Raw genomic sequence first — 13,522 nt, forward strand, 5'->3', positions numbered from 1 at the left:
ACCCCTTCACCCGCCTCCAACACAAGTCCTCTTCCTGGACACCACCCCCAGGCCTCCTCCCCTCCCTCAACCTCTTCATCTCCTACTGCCGTCGAGACATTAACCGCCTCAACCTCTCCACCTCTCTCACCCACTCCAACCTCTCCCCTGCAGAATGGGCAGCCCTCCGCTCCCACCCCAACCTCACCATCAAACTCACAGACAAGGGAGGCGCAGTGGTAGTATGGCGCACCGACCTCTACATCGCCGAGACCAAACGCCAACTCTCCGACACCACCTCCTACCACCCCCTTGATCATGATCCCACCCCCCGAGCACCAAACCATCATCTCCAATACCATCCATAACCTCATCACCTCAGGGGACCTCCCACCTACAGCCTCCAACCTTATTGTTCCCCAACCCCGCACAGCCAGTTTCTATCTCCTTCCCGAAATCAAACCTGCCTGCCCTGGTCGACCCATTGTCTCAGCTTGTTCCTGCCCCACTGAACTCATCTCCAACTATCCGGACTCCATTTTCTCCCCTTTGGTCGAGGAACTCCCTACCTACGTCCGTGATACCACCCACGCCCTCCACCTCCTCCAGAACTTCCAATTCCCTGGCCCCCAACACCTCATTTTCACCATGGACGTCCAGTCCCTATACACCTGTATTCCTCATGCAAATGGCCTCAAGGCCCTCCACTTCTTCTTGTCCCATAGGCCCGACCAGTCCCCCTCCACCGACATCCTCATACGCCCAGCCGAACTCATCCTCACCCTCAACAACTTCTCTTTCAATTCCTCCCACTTCCTCCAGACAAAGAGGGTGGCCATGGGTAGCCGCATGGGCCCAAGCTATACCTGCCTCTTTGTAGGTTACGTTCAACAGTCCCTCTTCCACACTTACACAGGTCCCAAACCCCACCTCTTCCTCTGTTACATTGATGACTGTATTGACGCCGCTTCTTGCTCCCCAGAGGGGCTCTCACAGTTCATCCACTTTACCAACACCTTCCACCCCAAACTCAAGTTCACCTGGGCCATCTCCAACACATCCCTCACCTTCCTGGACCTCTCAGTCACCATCTCAGGTAGCCAGCTAGAAACTGATGTCCATTTCAAGCCCACCAACTCCCACAGCTACCGAGAATACACCTCCTCCCACCCACTCTCCTGCAAAAATTCCATCCCCTATTCCCAATTCCTCTGCCTCGCTGCATCTGCTCCCAGGATGAGGCATTCCACTCCCGCACATCCCAGATGTCCAAGTTCTTCAAGGACCGCAACTCCCCCCCCCCCCCCACCCCCCCCCCCCCCACCTCAGTGGTCAAGAACGCTCTTGACCGCGTCTCCCACAATTCCCGCAACACATCCCTCACACCCTGCCCCCGCCACAACCGCCCCAAGAGGATCCCCCTCATTCTCATACACCACCCCACCAACCTGGGGATACAACGCATCATCTTCCGACACTTCTGCCATTTACAATCCGACCCCACCACCCAAGACATTTTTCCATCCCCACCCCTGTCTGCCTTCCGGAGAGACCACTCTCTCCATGACTCCCTTGTTCGCTCCACACTGCCCTCCAACCCCACACCTGGCACCTTCCCCTGCAACCGCAGGAAGTGCTACACTTGCCCCCACACCTCCTCCCTCACCCCTATCCCAGGCCCCAAGATGACTTTCCAAATTAAGATGTTCGCCTGCCCATCTGCCAATGTGGCATACTGTATCCATTGTACCCGGTGTGGCTTCCTCTACATTGGGAAAACCAAGCGGAGGCTTGGGGACTGCTTTGCAGAACACCTCTGCTCGGTTCACAATAAACAACTGCACCTCCCAGTCGCCAACCATTTTAGCTCCCCCTCCCATTCTTCAGACGACATGTCCATCATGGGCCTCCTGCAGTGCCCCAACGATGCCATCCGAAGGTTGCAGGAACAGCAACTCATATTCCGCTTGGGAACCCTGCGGCCCAAAGGTATCAATGTGGACTTCACAAGCTTCGAAATCTCCCCTTCCCCAACTGCATCCCAAAACCAACCCAGTTTGTCCCCTCCCCCCACAGCATCCCAAAGCCAGTCCAGGCTGTCTCTGCCTCCCTAACCTGTTGTTCCTCTCACCCATCCCTTCCTCCCACCTCAAGCCGTACCTCCATTTCCTACCGAAAAACCTCATCCCACCTCCTTGACCTGTCCGTCTTCCCTGGACTGACCTATCCCCTCCCCACCTTCGGTCCGCCTCCCCCTCTCTCCCTATTTATTCCAGAACCCTCTCCCCATCCCCCTCTCTGATGAAGGGTCTAGTCCCGAAACGTCAGCTTTTGTGCTCCTGAGATGCTGCTTGGCCTGCTGTGTTCATCCAGCTCCACACTTTGTTATCAAGTAGTGGAAGTGTTGCTTTGATTCCAGTAAAAACCACAATTCTCTGGACAGTGGGTGATGAATGGCCTGTAATGGGACGTTTTTGGTTGTATTAAAAAGTCAACTGGGGAATTCCTTTCCTTTAGTTTTGAAAGTTGTCTGCCAATGACATTTAGTCAGTGTTGATTTTAGTTCATTTGTTACAGTTAAAGTTTTGAAACATTTAAATTATGTCATGCTATTCCTTTGAAAGCAATCACTCTTCATAATAGTTATCAGTTTCTAATGGGTAGTAACCACAACAATGTGCAAAAAGTCATGTCCAATTACAATGCCATATTTTGATAATGTTGTTATTTATTTCACACTTCTATACATCTGAAAGATGCAGGTCTTTAATTCTGAAGTCAAAATATGTTGACAAACATATCATTGATAGCCAATTTTCATTGAAACAACATGGTAGTCACTTCTCCAAAACGGATTGTGAGGAAAAGACGAGTTGGACACACTGTCAAACGGAAAAACACTTTGGCCAACATCTACCGTAGGACATGCAGCTAATTGATAATGCTAGGCCGATTTCCTTTTTTACCTTCACTTACGTGCTCCTCTTTCCCTGCCCAATATTTACACCAAAGCAGTGTTTACCTGGCATACTGTTGTTAATCAATTCCAGATACTGATCCATCGACTTCAGCACCTTGTAGCCTGCACAATTAATTACACCCTTTGGGCTTGCTCCTCTGTCATAGGCCTGCATAGAGAGGATATTCAAAATGTTAATGACGACTGTGTCATTTAAACCTAAATACAGAGCAGTTTTAATTCTTTAAAACTAACAATTAAAAACTCAATCTGGTATTCCTATCAGGGATTGGTTGCATTCTTGCGTTACCTCACACTGCAGAAAATCAGAGGAAAATTGCTATACTGTACAGAAGAAAGTTCACATTCCCCTAACAGTGTCCACCATTCAGAGACAGTAGGACCTGCAGGTGCTGGAGAATCTGCGACAACAAGTTGTAGAGCTGGATGAGCACAGCAGGCCAAATAGCATCAGAAGAGCAGGATTGGGCCCAAAACATCAGCCTTCCTGCTCCTCGGCCCACTGTGTTCATCCAAGTCTACAACTTGTTATCTCAGCGTCCATTATTCAATCGTGTTACAGGCAATTTGCATTAACAAAACATGCGTTATAGCAGAAACACCTGTGGGTGATGTGTGGTGTTTTCCCAGATGGCCATTCCTGGTAACTTGGGATATTTGCCACCTCTACTCGTGTGTGCAACTGAGTAAAGGTTAAAGTAGTTCACTGCTACTATTCATCCTTTGTCTCTGACCAATCTAGTGGTACAGGATACATCATAACAGTGCATCTACAGAACAAACACTTGTTCGATAACAGTATGGTTACATCAGGTCTGAGCTAGCATTAAAGCATTGGGTTACAACTGAGCAGTGTTCGTCACAGCACGTCATGCTTTCAGTGATTCAGGCAAAATGAGCTGAGACCACAGTAACTCTGGTCACATGCCATGAGGCAACAATATCATGAGCACATCAATGATACACTGACATACTAACCTTGAGGCACAAACTGTGTGTTTGGAACGCATCTCAAAAAAAAATTGATTGTCCATTAACGCATATTGTACACAGGAGGAAAGCAAGGATATCCAAAACATCAATGTTTCTAATTTAATACCTCATTGAAAACAGAGGGAGGAATGCTCATAAACAAAATAGATTATGTTGCATATAATGCTTTACTTACTTTTCAGATGGATCAGTTCTATACCATTATACTTCAACAATGAAAAGAATTATAGCTATGTTCATATTCCATTTTGCAAGAAAACCACTATGTAAAATAATATTTTTCCTGTTAAAAAGTTGACCCTGCTAAAAATATCAAAGGCTATGAATTGAGAAACTGTGACAGTGTCAAATAGTCTTTAATTTCATGTTATTTAATGAAATGATCAAAATTGCACTTTGCCTTTATGCAAATAGATTAGATTAGATTAGATTTGATTCACTACAGTGTGGAAACAGACTCTTTGGCCCAACAAGTCCACACCGCTCCTTGCAGCATCCCTCCCAGACCCATTCCCCTATAACCCACACATCCCTCAACACGACGGGCAATTTAGCATGGCCAATCCACCTAGCCTGCACATCTTTGGACTGTGGGAGGAAACCGGAGCACCCGAAGGAAACCCACACAGGCACAGGGAGAACGTGCAAACTCCACACCCAAAGCTGGACGAACCCAGGTCCTTGGCACTGTGAGGCTGCAATGCTAACCAGATTCATCAACCAAGTGGATATTGTAAGACTGAAAGACTTATGACAGTCCTATTTTTTGTAGGGGAGAATTACCCACCTGCAGATAGGAGTTGTGTGTTTAGCTGTCATTTCCTTGGTAGTCAAAAGTTTGAATTTTGTGTCATTAATAAACATCCAGTAACAGCAAGAGAAAGGATGACAAGAATGGTTAAAAGGTACTGAAAATATAAAATCTACATGCACTTGGATGATCTTCAAATATTAGTGTGTAGGGTACATTGCCTAGCTTGGAGACTCCTAAACAAGCTGAATTACGTACGGACTTTAAAAAAAATCATGCATTAAGAATCCCATGTAACAGCAAATAATCTTGGAAACACACAAGCTCATTCACTGCATGAATACGATACAAAACTTTTCCTACAAGTTCTTTCCACAGAAGTAAAAGAAAAAATAAAAGTCCTCTTGTACAGTGACAGAGAGGATGGGAGGGAAGGGGAGAAACAAACAACACTATAACAGAGGTGGTGGTAACAGTCTCAGCATACTGCACAACAAAACGAACCAGGAACTATCTGGATGGATATTTTTAGGGAAAGGCAACTGAGGTGCAGAAAGTCTAAATTGATAAGGGAAGACATTAAAAAAGAGCCAGCTAAGTAAACACAGCTAAAGAAAGTTTCAGGAGCTGGAACAAAGTGGGTGGAATTTTGCTTCAGAGATAGAGTGTGGTGGTGGGTGTAAAAGCAGGAAGTTTTAGGTAGTGGGTTGTGTTTTCCTGTGCAATTATATTCTCTGCAGTTCAGCACACATGTGAGCCTGTGTAGAATGCCAAATATTACGTACAAGCGGAAAGTTCTGCAGCTCTCTAGACCCTTCAGGTTTCCAGCATCTGGGTACCATATTTACAAAGGCATTTGTACAGTACTTCACATCATACAATCCAGGAGCATCACTCAACCTCAGCTTATCATCCCACTCACTTCTGGAGATGTAGGAAACCATAAAAACAACAAAGTTGTGCCAACAATGCTTCATGTAGGCTGTCCCAGAAAGAAGTGAATTTCTTTTCCCCCCATGGATAGCCACAAGAGGCCATTCTGATTGGCAAAAGGCAACCTGGGCAGAGGTGGCTGGGGTGATATTGCTTTTGAGTATTTCAAGATGACAAATGTTCTGCATTGAAAACAGTCAATGTTTCACACGTGTAAAAATCGCTCGTGCAGAGGACTGTCACTGGAGATTGGGCACCAGGTGTCTCCACTAAATACCTGTGAAACCAATACCTACACATTGTTGCAGCTTCCAATGAGTAAGCGTTAAGGCAGTCCTATATGTCTCATCTGTCAGTGTTCACAAAATATAAAAAGTAGTTGTAATACTCAGCAACGCAGTGTCAGGAACTAGTGTAAACCATTCAGTTCCTCAAGTCAACTTTGCTAAGTAGGAAGGAACATTGACTTTCTGCAACTTTTACTGTTGTCAACGTTCAACTGCACATCAGTTCAGTGAGCTGAAGGTCTATTGGCCAGCTGCACATTCTGTGTATTAGTAAGACTTGACACTGGTCATCTTTCAAATCAATTATTTCTCAGGCCACCTGTTTGGTCCATACTTTGGGAGCCTTTCAAACTTTGGTTCAGAATTTCTCGTATGATGGGTATTTTTCAGTACATGAAGCTTACAAAAAACTGGTTTGCCAAGGGTGGAGTTTAACTACTTATCCAAGCTATTTAGTCATCTGAAATTATTGGATTTACTATGTACTTTTCACAAGTATAGACACTCCCAAAAAATTACATGAAGTACTTTTGTGCCTTATTTCTCAGAGTGAAACATAGTTAAGTCAAGAAGAATGTGCTCCAATAATTAAGGCAAACAACTGCAAAGTCAAAGAATAGGCAGTAACGTTTGTCCATTTTTAGTGAAGTAATTACCTGCTTAGGCTAATTTGACTTGTGTGCTTGCTACAACATCGAGGTTTTTAAGTGCTCTCTTCAAGGATCTACAAAATGCCCCAAAGTGTCGCCACATTTCAACAACGAGAACAAATGAGAAGTTGAATGATGGAGGCAGACCTTTGGAAGGACTATTGTGGTGTAGTGATAGTGACCCTATCTCTGAGCAAGGAAAACTGGAGTTCAAGTTCCACCTGATCCAAAGGTATGTCATAATATCCTCGAACAGGCTGGGTGGAAAATATATAGAACCAGAAATTGGCAAACAGCAAAGCCCAATTATCAAACAGGATGGCAACAGAGCCTGTTAAACATGATGCTTTATTTCCATAGTTTGTTGGCATCGTCTTTTGACAAAAAGATGCGGTCCCTCACCTCTTCATTTGTGTTATAGGTACATTGCAACTCCACAGAAGATAAACGTGAGGTGTTGCATTTAGGAAAGGGAAATCAAGCCTGGACTTATACATTCAATGGTAAGGTCCTGGGGAGTGTTGCTGAACAAGGAGACCTTACAGCGCAGGTTTCATAGCTCCTTGAAAGTGGAAACTCAGGCAGACAGGAAGGTGAAGACAGCATTTGATATGCCTATCTTTATTGGTCAGTGCATTGAGTATAGGAGTTGGGAGGTCACGTCACGGCAGTACAAGATATTGGTTAGGCAACTTTTGGAATATTGTATTCTATTCTGGTCTCCCTGCTGTAGGAAGGATGTTGTGAAACATGAAAGGGTGCAAAGATTTAAGAACGTTGCCAGGGTTGGACGGTTCGAGCCATAGGGAGAGGCTGAATAGGCTGGGGTTATTTCCCTACAGTATCGGAGGCTGAGGTGTGACCTTAAAGGTTTAAGAGATAATGAAGGACATGGATAGGGTAAATAGCCAAGATCTTTTTCTCAGGGTTGAGGGGGAGTTGCATTACTGGCCAAAGAGGATATCACAGCTGTGCTGAAGAAGGGCACAAAGGAAAACTTGAGCAGTGAGGCAAAATGGGCAGAGGTCAGAAATAGGAAGGGTACGGTAACAATTTCAGGGCTGTACTACAGGCCTCCCAACAGCAAGCATGAGATAGAGGTACAAATATGTAGACAGATTATGGAGGATGAAGGAGGAACAGGGTGGTGTGATGGGAGATTTTAATTTTTCCCGACATTGGCTCGGATTCACTTAGTGTTAAATTTTGCTCCATCTCAGCCCTTATGAGCAGCATTCAGGAGGATTTTCTACAGCAGTATGTAAATAGTCCAACTCGGGAAGGGGCCATACTGGACCTGGCGTTGGGGAATGAGCCCAGCCAGGTGGTTGAAGTTTCAGTCAGGGATTACTTTGGGAATAGTGATCACAATTCCGTAAGTTTTACAATTCTCATGGGCAAAGACTAGTGGTCCTAAAGGGAGCGTGCTAAACTGGGGGAAGGACAACGATAACAAAATTCAGCAGGAGCTGGGGAATGTGGATTGGGTGCAGCTGTTTGGGGGTAAATCCACATTGGGTGTGTGGGAAGGTTTTAAAGAGGGGTTGATTAGAGTGCAGGACAGACAGACACGTCGCTGTGAAAGTGACGGATTGAAAGGGCAAGATTAGGGAACTGTAGATGACAGGTTAAATTGAGACTAGCAAAGAGGAAAAAGGAAGCATACCCAAGTTCTAGGTGACTGAAAAGAGTCAAAGCTTTGGAAGAATAGCGGGAAAGTAGGACCAAACTGAAACAAGGAATTAAGAGGACTAAAAGGTGTCATGAAATATCTTTAGCCAACAGGGTCAAGGAAAATCCCAAAGCCTTTTATTTGTACATAAGGAGCAACAGGTTAACTAGAGAAAGGGTTGGCCCACTCAAAGTGAAAAGGAGAGAAGTTCTGTGAGGAGTCAGAAAAAATGAGTGCGATTCTTAATGAGTACTTTGCATCGGAATTCACCGTGGAGAGGGACATGACAGATGTTGAGATTAGGGATAGATGTTTGATTACTCTAGGTCAAGTCAGCATAAGATGGGGCAAGTGCTGAGTATTCTAAAAAGCACGAGGGTGGACAAGTCCCCAGGTGCAGATGGGATCTATCCCAGGTTGCTGAGGAAAGCGAAAGAGCAAATAGGTGGGACCTTGACAGATATCTTCGCAGCATCCTTGAGCAAGGGTGAGGTCTCAGAGGACTGAAGAATTGCTAATACTGTCCCTTTGTTTAAGGAGAGTAGTAAGGATGATCCAGGTAATTATGGACCGGTGAGCCTGACATCAGTGGTGAGGAAGCTGCTGGACAAGATGCTGAGGGATAGGATCTATTTACATTTGGAAGCACGGTTTTGTTCAGGGAAGATCATGTCGTATCAACTTGCTAAAATTCTTTGAGCAAGTGACAAAGTTGATAGATGAGGGAAAGGTGGTAGATGTCACGTACATTGACTTCAGTCAGGCATTTGATAAGGCTCCCCATGGTAGGCTGATGGTGAACGTGAAGTCGCATGGGGTCCACGGTGTACTAGCTAGATGCATAGAGAACTGGCTGGGCAACAGGAGACAGAGTTATAGCGGAAGGGAGTTTCTCAAAATGAAAAACTGTGACCAATAGTGTTCCACAGGGAGCTGTGTTGGGACCACTGTCATTTGTGATATACATAAACGATCTGGAGGAAGGTACAGATGGTCTGATGAGCAAGTTTGCAGATGACACTAAGGTTGGTGGAGTAGCAGATAGTGAAGGGGGCTGTCAGAGAATGCAGCAGAATATAGACAGATTGGAGAGCTGGGCAGAGAAATGACAGATGGAGTTCAATCCAGGCAAATGCAAAGTGATGCATTTTGGAAGATCCAATTCAAGAGCGAACTACACGGTAAATGGAAAAGTCCTAGGGAAAATTGATGCAGAGAGATGTGGGTGTTCAGGTCCATTGTACCCTGAAGGTGGCAACACAGGTCAATAGAGTGGTCAAGAAGGCATACGGCATGTTTTCAATCATCAGTCAGGGTTGAGTACAAGAGTTGGCAGGTCATGTTGCAGTTATATAGGACTTTGGTTCAACTACAATTGGAGTACTGTGTACAGTTCTGGTTGCCACATTACCAAAAGGATGTGGATGCTTTGGAGAGGGTGCAGAGGAGGTTCTCCAGGATGTTGCCTGGTATGGAGGGCACTAGCTATGAAGAGAGGTTGAGTAGATTAGGATTATTTACGTTAGAAAGATGGAGGTTGAGGGGGGTGGGGGGGGGACCTGATTGAGGTCTACAAAATCATGAGAGGCATACAGGGTGGATAGCAAGAAGTTTTCTACCCCAGAATGGGGCTCAGTTACTAGGGGTCACGATTTCAAGGTGAGAGGGGAAAACTTTAAGGGAGATATGCGTGGTAAGTTCTTTACACAGAGGGTCATGGGTGCCTGGCACATATGGCCAGAGATGGTAGAGGCAGGCACGATAGTGTCATTTATAATGTATCTAGATAGATACATCAATGGGCAGGGAGCAGAGGGATACAGATCCTTGGAAAATAGGTGACAGGTTGCCATAGAGGATTTGGATTGGCACAGGCTTGGCAGGCCAAAGGGCCTGTTTTTGTGCTGAAATTTTCTTTGTTCTTTGTTTGTATTACAACATTTAAAAGGCATCTGGATAGCTACACGAATAGGAAGGGTTTAAGAGGGCTATGGGCCAAACGCTGGCAAGCGGGACTAGATTAATTTAGGATATCTAGTCGGCATGGATGAGTTGGACCAAAAGGTCTGTTTCTGTGCTGTGCAGCTCTATGGCACTAATTCACCAATGGCCCTGTGCCATGTCTGCTGTGTAAAATGAGGCAAGAGAGCACAACCAGTTGAGAAATTGATAATAAGAAACAATTAGAGTGACCAAACTCTGAACATGGGGTTCAGTTTTTACTACTAGGGAAATCAACTCATGAAGTGATTTAGAAGTATTTTTGATCAACCTGACAACTCTGATTAGATCAGGCCTGAACAGAGCACTTCTGACTCATTAGTACCAATGTACAACTAAACCCACAAAGATAAACTGTATCCTTAGTCAGTCAAGTGGCTTATGCATATATCCAAATTTATGCTGTTGACGAAAGAACCCTGGTCAACTTGTTTTTATCTGAGAGACTGCGATCTATATCTCTGGCCGTTGCACAAATCTGGTTAAATCTGACATTTGTTATGATCAGTGGACTGATGGGACTACAACTGTGAACCATTTGTAACAAGGTGCAAAGTGTAGAACCACATGGTCCTCCAGAAGTGGCCAACCCAAGGTTTTGCATAACTTTAACAAGCCTTCTTCCCTTTTATATCCTAGCTCGCTCAGTATAGTGCTACCACACAAATAGCATTTATGGACTGTTTTTGTACTCTACTATTACACTCAAAGGATCAAATTACATGGAATCTAAATCTCTTTGGACCTCCACCATCCCAAGCAATGCTTTTTGAAAAGTAGAAAATTACATTATACAATCTTCCTCTTTTCATTACTTGAAGTAGAGATGGCTCAGGTCCTTATAAACGTAAAAACATACCATTTTGCCGTCGTAAAATGCCACATCGTAGTCATCACGTACAACAAAGTATCTATTTTTCCACTTCCGGTTTACTTCCATATACTGGTAAAGGTTGCCAGAGAAGATAACTCGATCCTTTAATGGGGCCTAAAGGAAATTAAATAAGACAGATAAATTAGTCTTCATTATTCATCTGTAAACTACATTCTTCTTCATAATAAGACCCTAAGACATAGGAGCAGAAACTAGGAGACAGGATCCATTGGGTTGGCTCCACCATTCAATCATGGCTGATCATTCTCTCAACCCCATTCTCCCACTTTCTCATCATAGCCCTTAGAACATAGAACATAACAGCACAGTACAGGTCCTTCGGCCCTCGATGTCGTGCCGACCTGTCATACTGATCTCAAGCCCATCTAACCTATACTATTCCATGTACGTCCATATGCTTGTCCAATGACGACTTAAATGTACCTAAAGTTGGCAAGTCTACTACCGTTGCAGGCAAAGCATTCCATTCCCTTACTACTGAGTAAAGAAACTACCTCTGACATCTGTCCTATATCTTTCACCCCTCAATTTAAAGCTACACTCCCTTGTGCTCGCCGTCACCATCATAGGAAAAAGGCCCTCCCTATCCACCCTATCTAACCCTCTGATTATTTTATATGTTTCAATTAAGTCACCTCTCAACCTTCTTCTCTCTAATGAAAAACAGCCTCAAATCCCTCAGCCTTTCCTCCCAAGACCTTCCCTCCATACCAGGCAACATCCTACTAAATCCCCTCTGCACCCTTTCCAAAGCTTCCACATCCTTCTTATAATGCAGTGACCAGAACCGCACACAATACTCCAAGTGCGGCCGCACCAGAGTTTTGTACAGCTTCACCATAATGTCTTGGTTCCGGAACTCCATCCCTCTATTAATAAAAGCTAAAACACTGTATGCCTTCTTAACAGCCCTGTCAACCTGGCTGGCAACTTTCCAGGATCTGTGTACTGTGTACATGGACACCTTGATCCCCTTGACAATCAAAAACCTATATCTGTCTTAATTATACTCAATGACTTGGCATCCATTGCCTTCTGTGGCAGTGAATTTCATAGATTCACCACACCCTGGCTCAAGAGTTTTCTCCTTATCTCTGTTCGAAAGGGTCTTCCCTTTAAATCGGAGGCTGTGCTTAACCACACAATGAATTGGCTCTGAATTGAAATGATGAATAAGTTTATGGACTGTACCAAGATCAGTTATGGTGGAAATCTCTAATTCTACAAATTACATATATTACAGTAATAGTTTTCATTATCTTACATGATATTGACTATATTCATGACAAGATTGTATATGCTCAATTCAAATAGAAATTTATGGTAAAAAGCAAACATTCCAGATTGAAAATTGAGCATTTTAGAATTGGACTTTTTGAATATCATTTCTGAAAACCAGAGTCACCATCTGAAATGTTGTATTCTGGATTACTTACAGTAAAATCTGAACAAACTTTGCTTCCAGTTCTGCAATGGTGCTGGTGGAAAGCAAGATACTAACTACGTAAGTACGTTTAGAATGCAGGTTGCATAAATCAATCTTTGCAGAAGCAAAATTAAAACGTTAGTTGTAATTGCCATGAGATCCTAAGTTAAAGATCAACAACATTCATACAAACCAGCAGTTAGCTTCCAAAATCAGACTGGGCAGTTGTACTAAAAGACACCTCAAACGAACACTGAATTTTATTGTGCTCGTGGATTTCAGAGCTGTGTACATGTCAACGACTTGCAGTAAAACACATGCACACATCCTGCTAATAAAACAAATTTCAGTGGTGCATTAAATAGCCCAGTAAAGTTACAAACCACCAGGTGGTTGGGTAGGCGCGGATCGCATGCTCAGCGCTATTTGGTGGCAGACAGTTAAGGAGATGTAGCATTTCACACAGGAGGGAAAATATTATTTAAAGGTGCATGGCAGGATTTTGCCTCAAAATAGCCAATTGCTGCAAGCTGTTAAAAGTAAATACTCTGAAAATATCATTGGAAAAATAAGCTTCGTTAAAGTAGCACTAAACTACTAAAATCTTCTTGGCAGTGAAAGGTGACTAGGCAGAATAGCAATTTAAGATTATTGGATTCTCACAGGAAGTGACAAATTGTCAACTCAAATTTGTTCACAGTACAACTTCATCCCATTTCAAGCACGGTAGGTCAGTAGCTAGCACTGCTGCCTCACAGCCTCAGGTTCAATTCCAGCCTTGGGTGATTGTGTGGAGTTTTCACATGCTCCCTGCATCTGCGTGGGTTCCCTCCCACAGTCCAAAGACGTGGGGGCTAGGTGGACTGGCCATGCTAAATTGCCCATAGGTGCTCAGGGATGGGTCTAGGTGGGATGCTCCAAGGGTCAGTGCGGCCTGTTCCACACTGTAGGGATT

At 44.3% G+C, this 13,522-nt stretch overlaps 1 protein-coding gene across 2 annotated transcripts in view; it reads right to left on the reverse strand.

Moving 5' to 3' along the window:
* Positions 1-13,522, reverse strand: part of niban2a (niban apoptosis regulator 2a) — a 186,377-nt gene that overhangs the window by 78,374 nt on the left and 94,481 nt on the right. Inside the window, exons 1-3 of one of the 2 annotated variants that reach the window (XM_059638144.1) lie at positions 12,761-12,838; positions 11,106-11,234; positions 3,002-3,107 (exon numbers count right to left, since the gene is read on the reverse strand). In XM_059638144.1, coding sequence (XP_059494127.1) covers positions 3,002-3,107; positions 11,106-11,186 — 187 coding nt within the window. In that variant the 5' untranslated portion in view covers positions 11,187-11,234; positions 12,761-12,838. Of the gene's footprint in view, positions 1-3,001; positions 3,108-11,105; positions 11,235-12,760; positions 12,839-13,522 lie in introns of those variants that run through there. The other variant, XM_048559120.2, reaches the window with a different exon arrangement.

The sequence above is a fragment of the Stegostoma tigrinum genome, chromosome 29, assembly GCF_030684315.1.
Source record: "Stegostoma tigrinum isolate sSteTig4 chromosome 29, sSteTig4.hap1, whole genome shotgun sequence".
Lineage (NCBI taxonomy): Eukaryota > Metazoa > Chordata > Chondrichthyes > Orectolobiformes > Stegostomatidae > Stegostoma > Stegostoma tigrinum.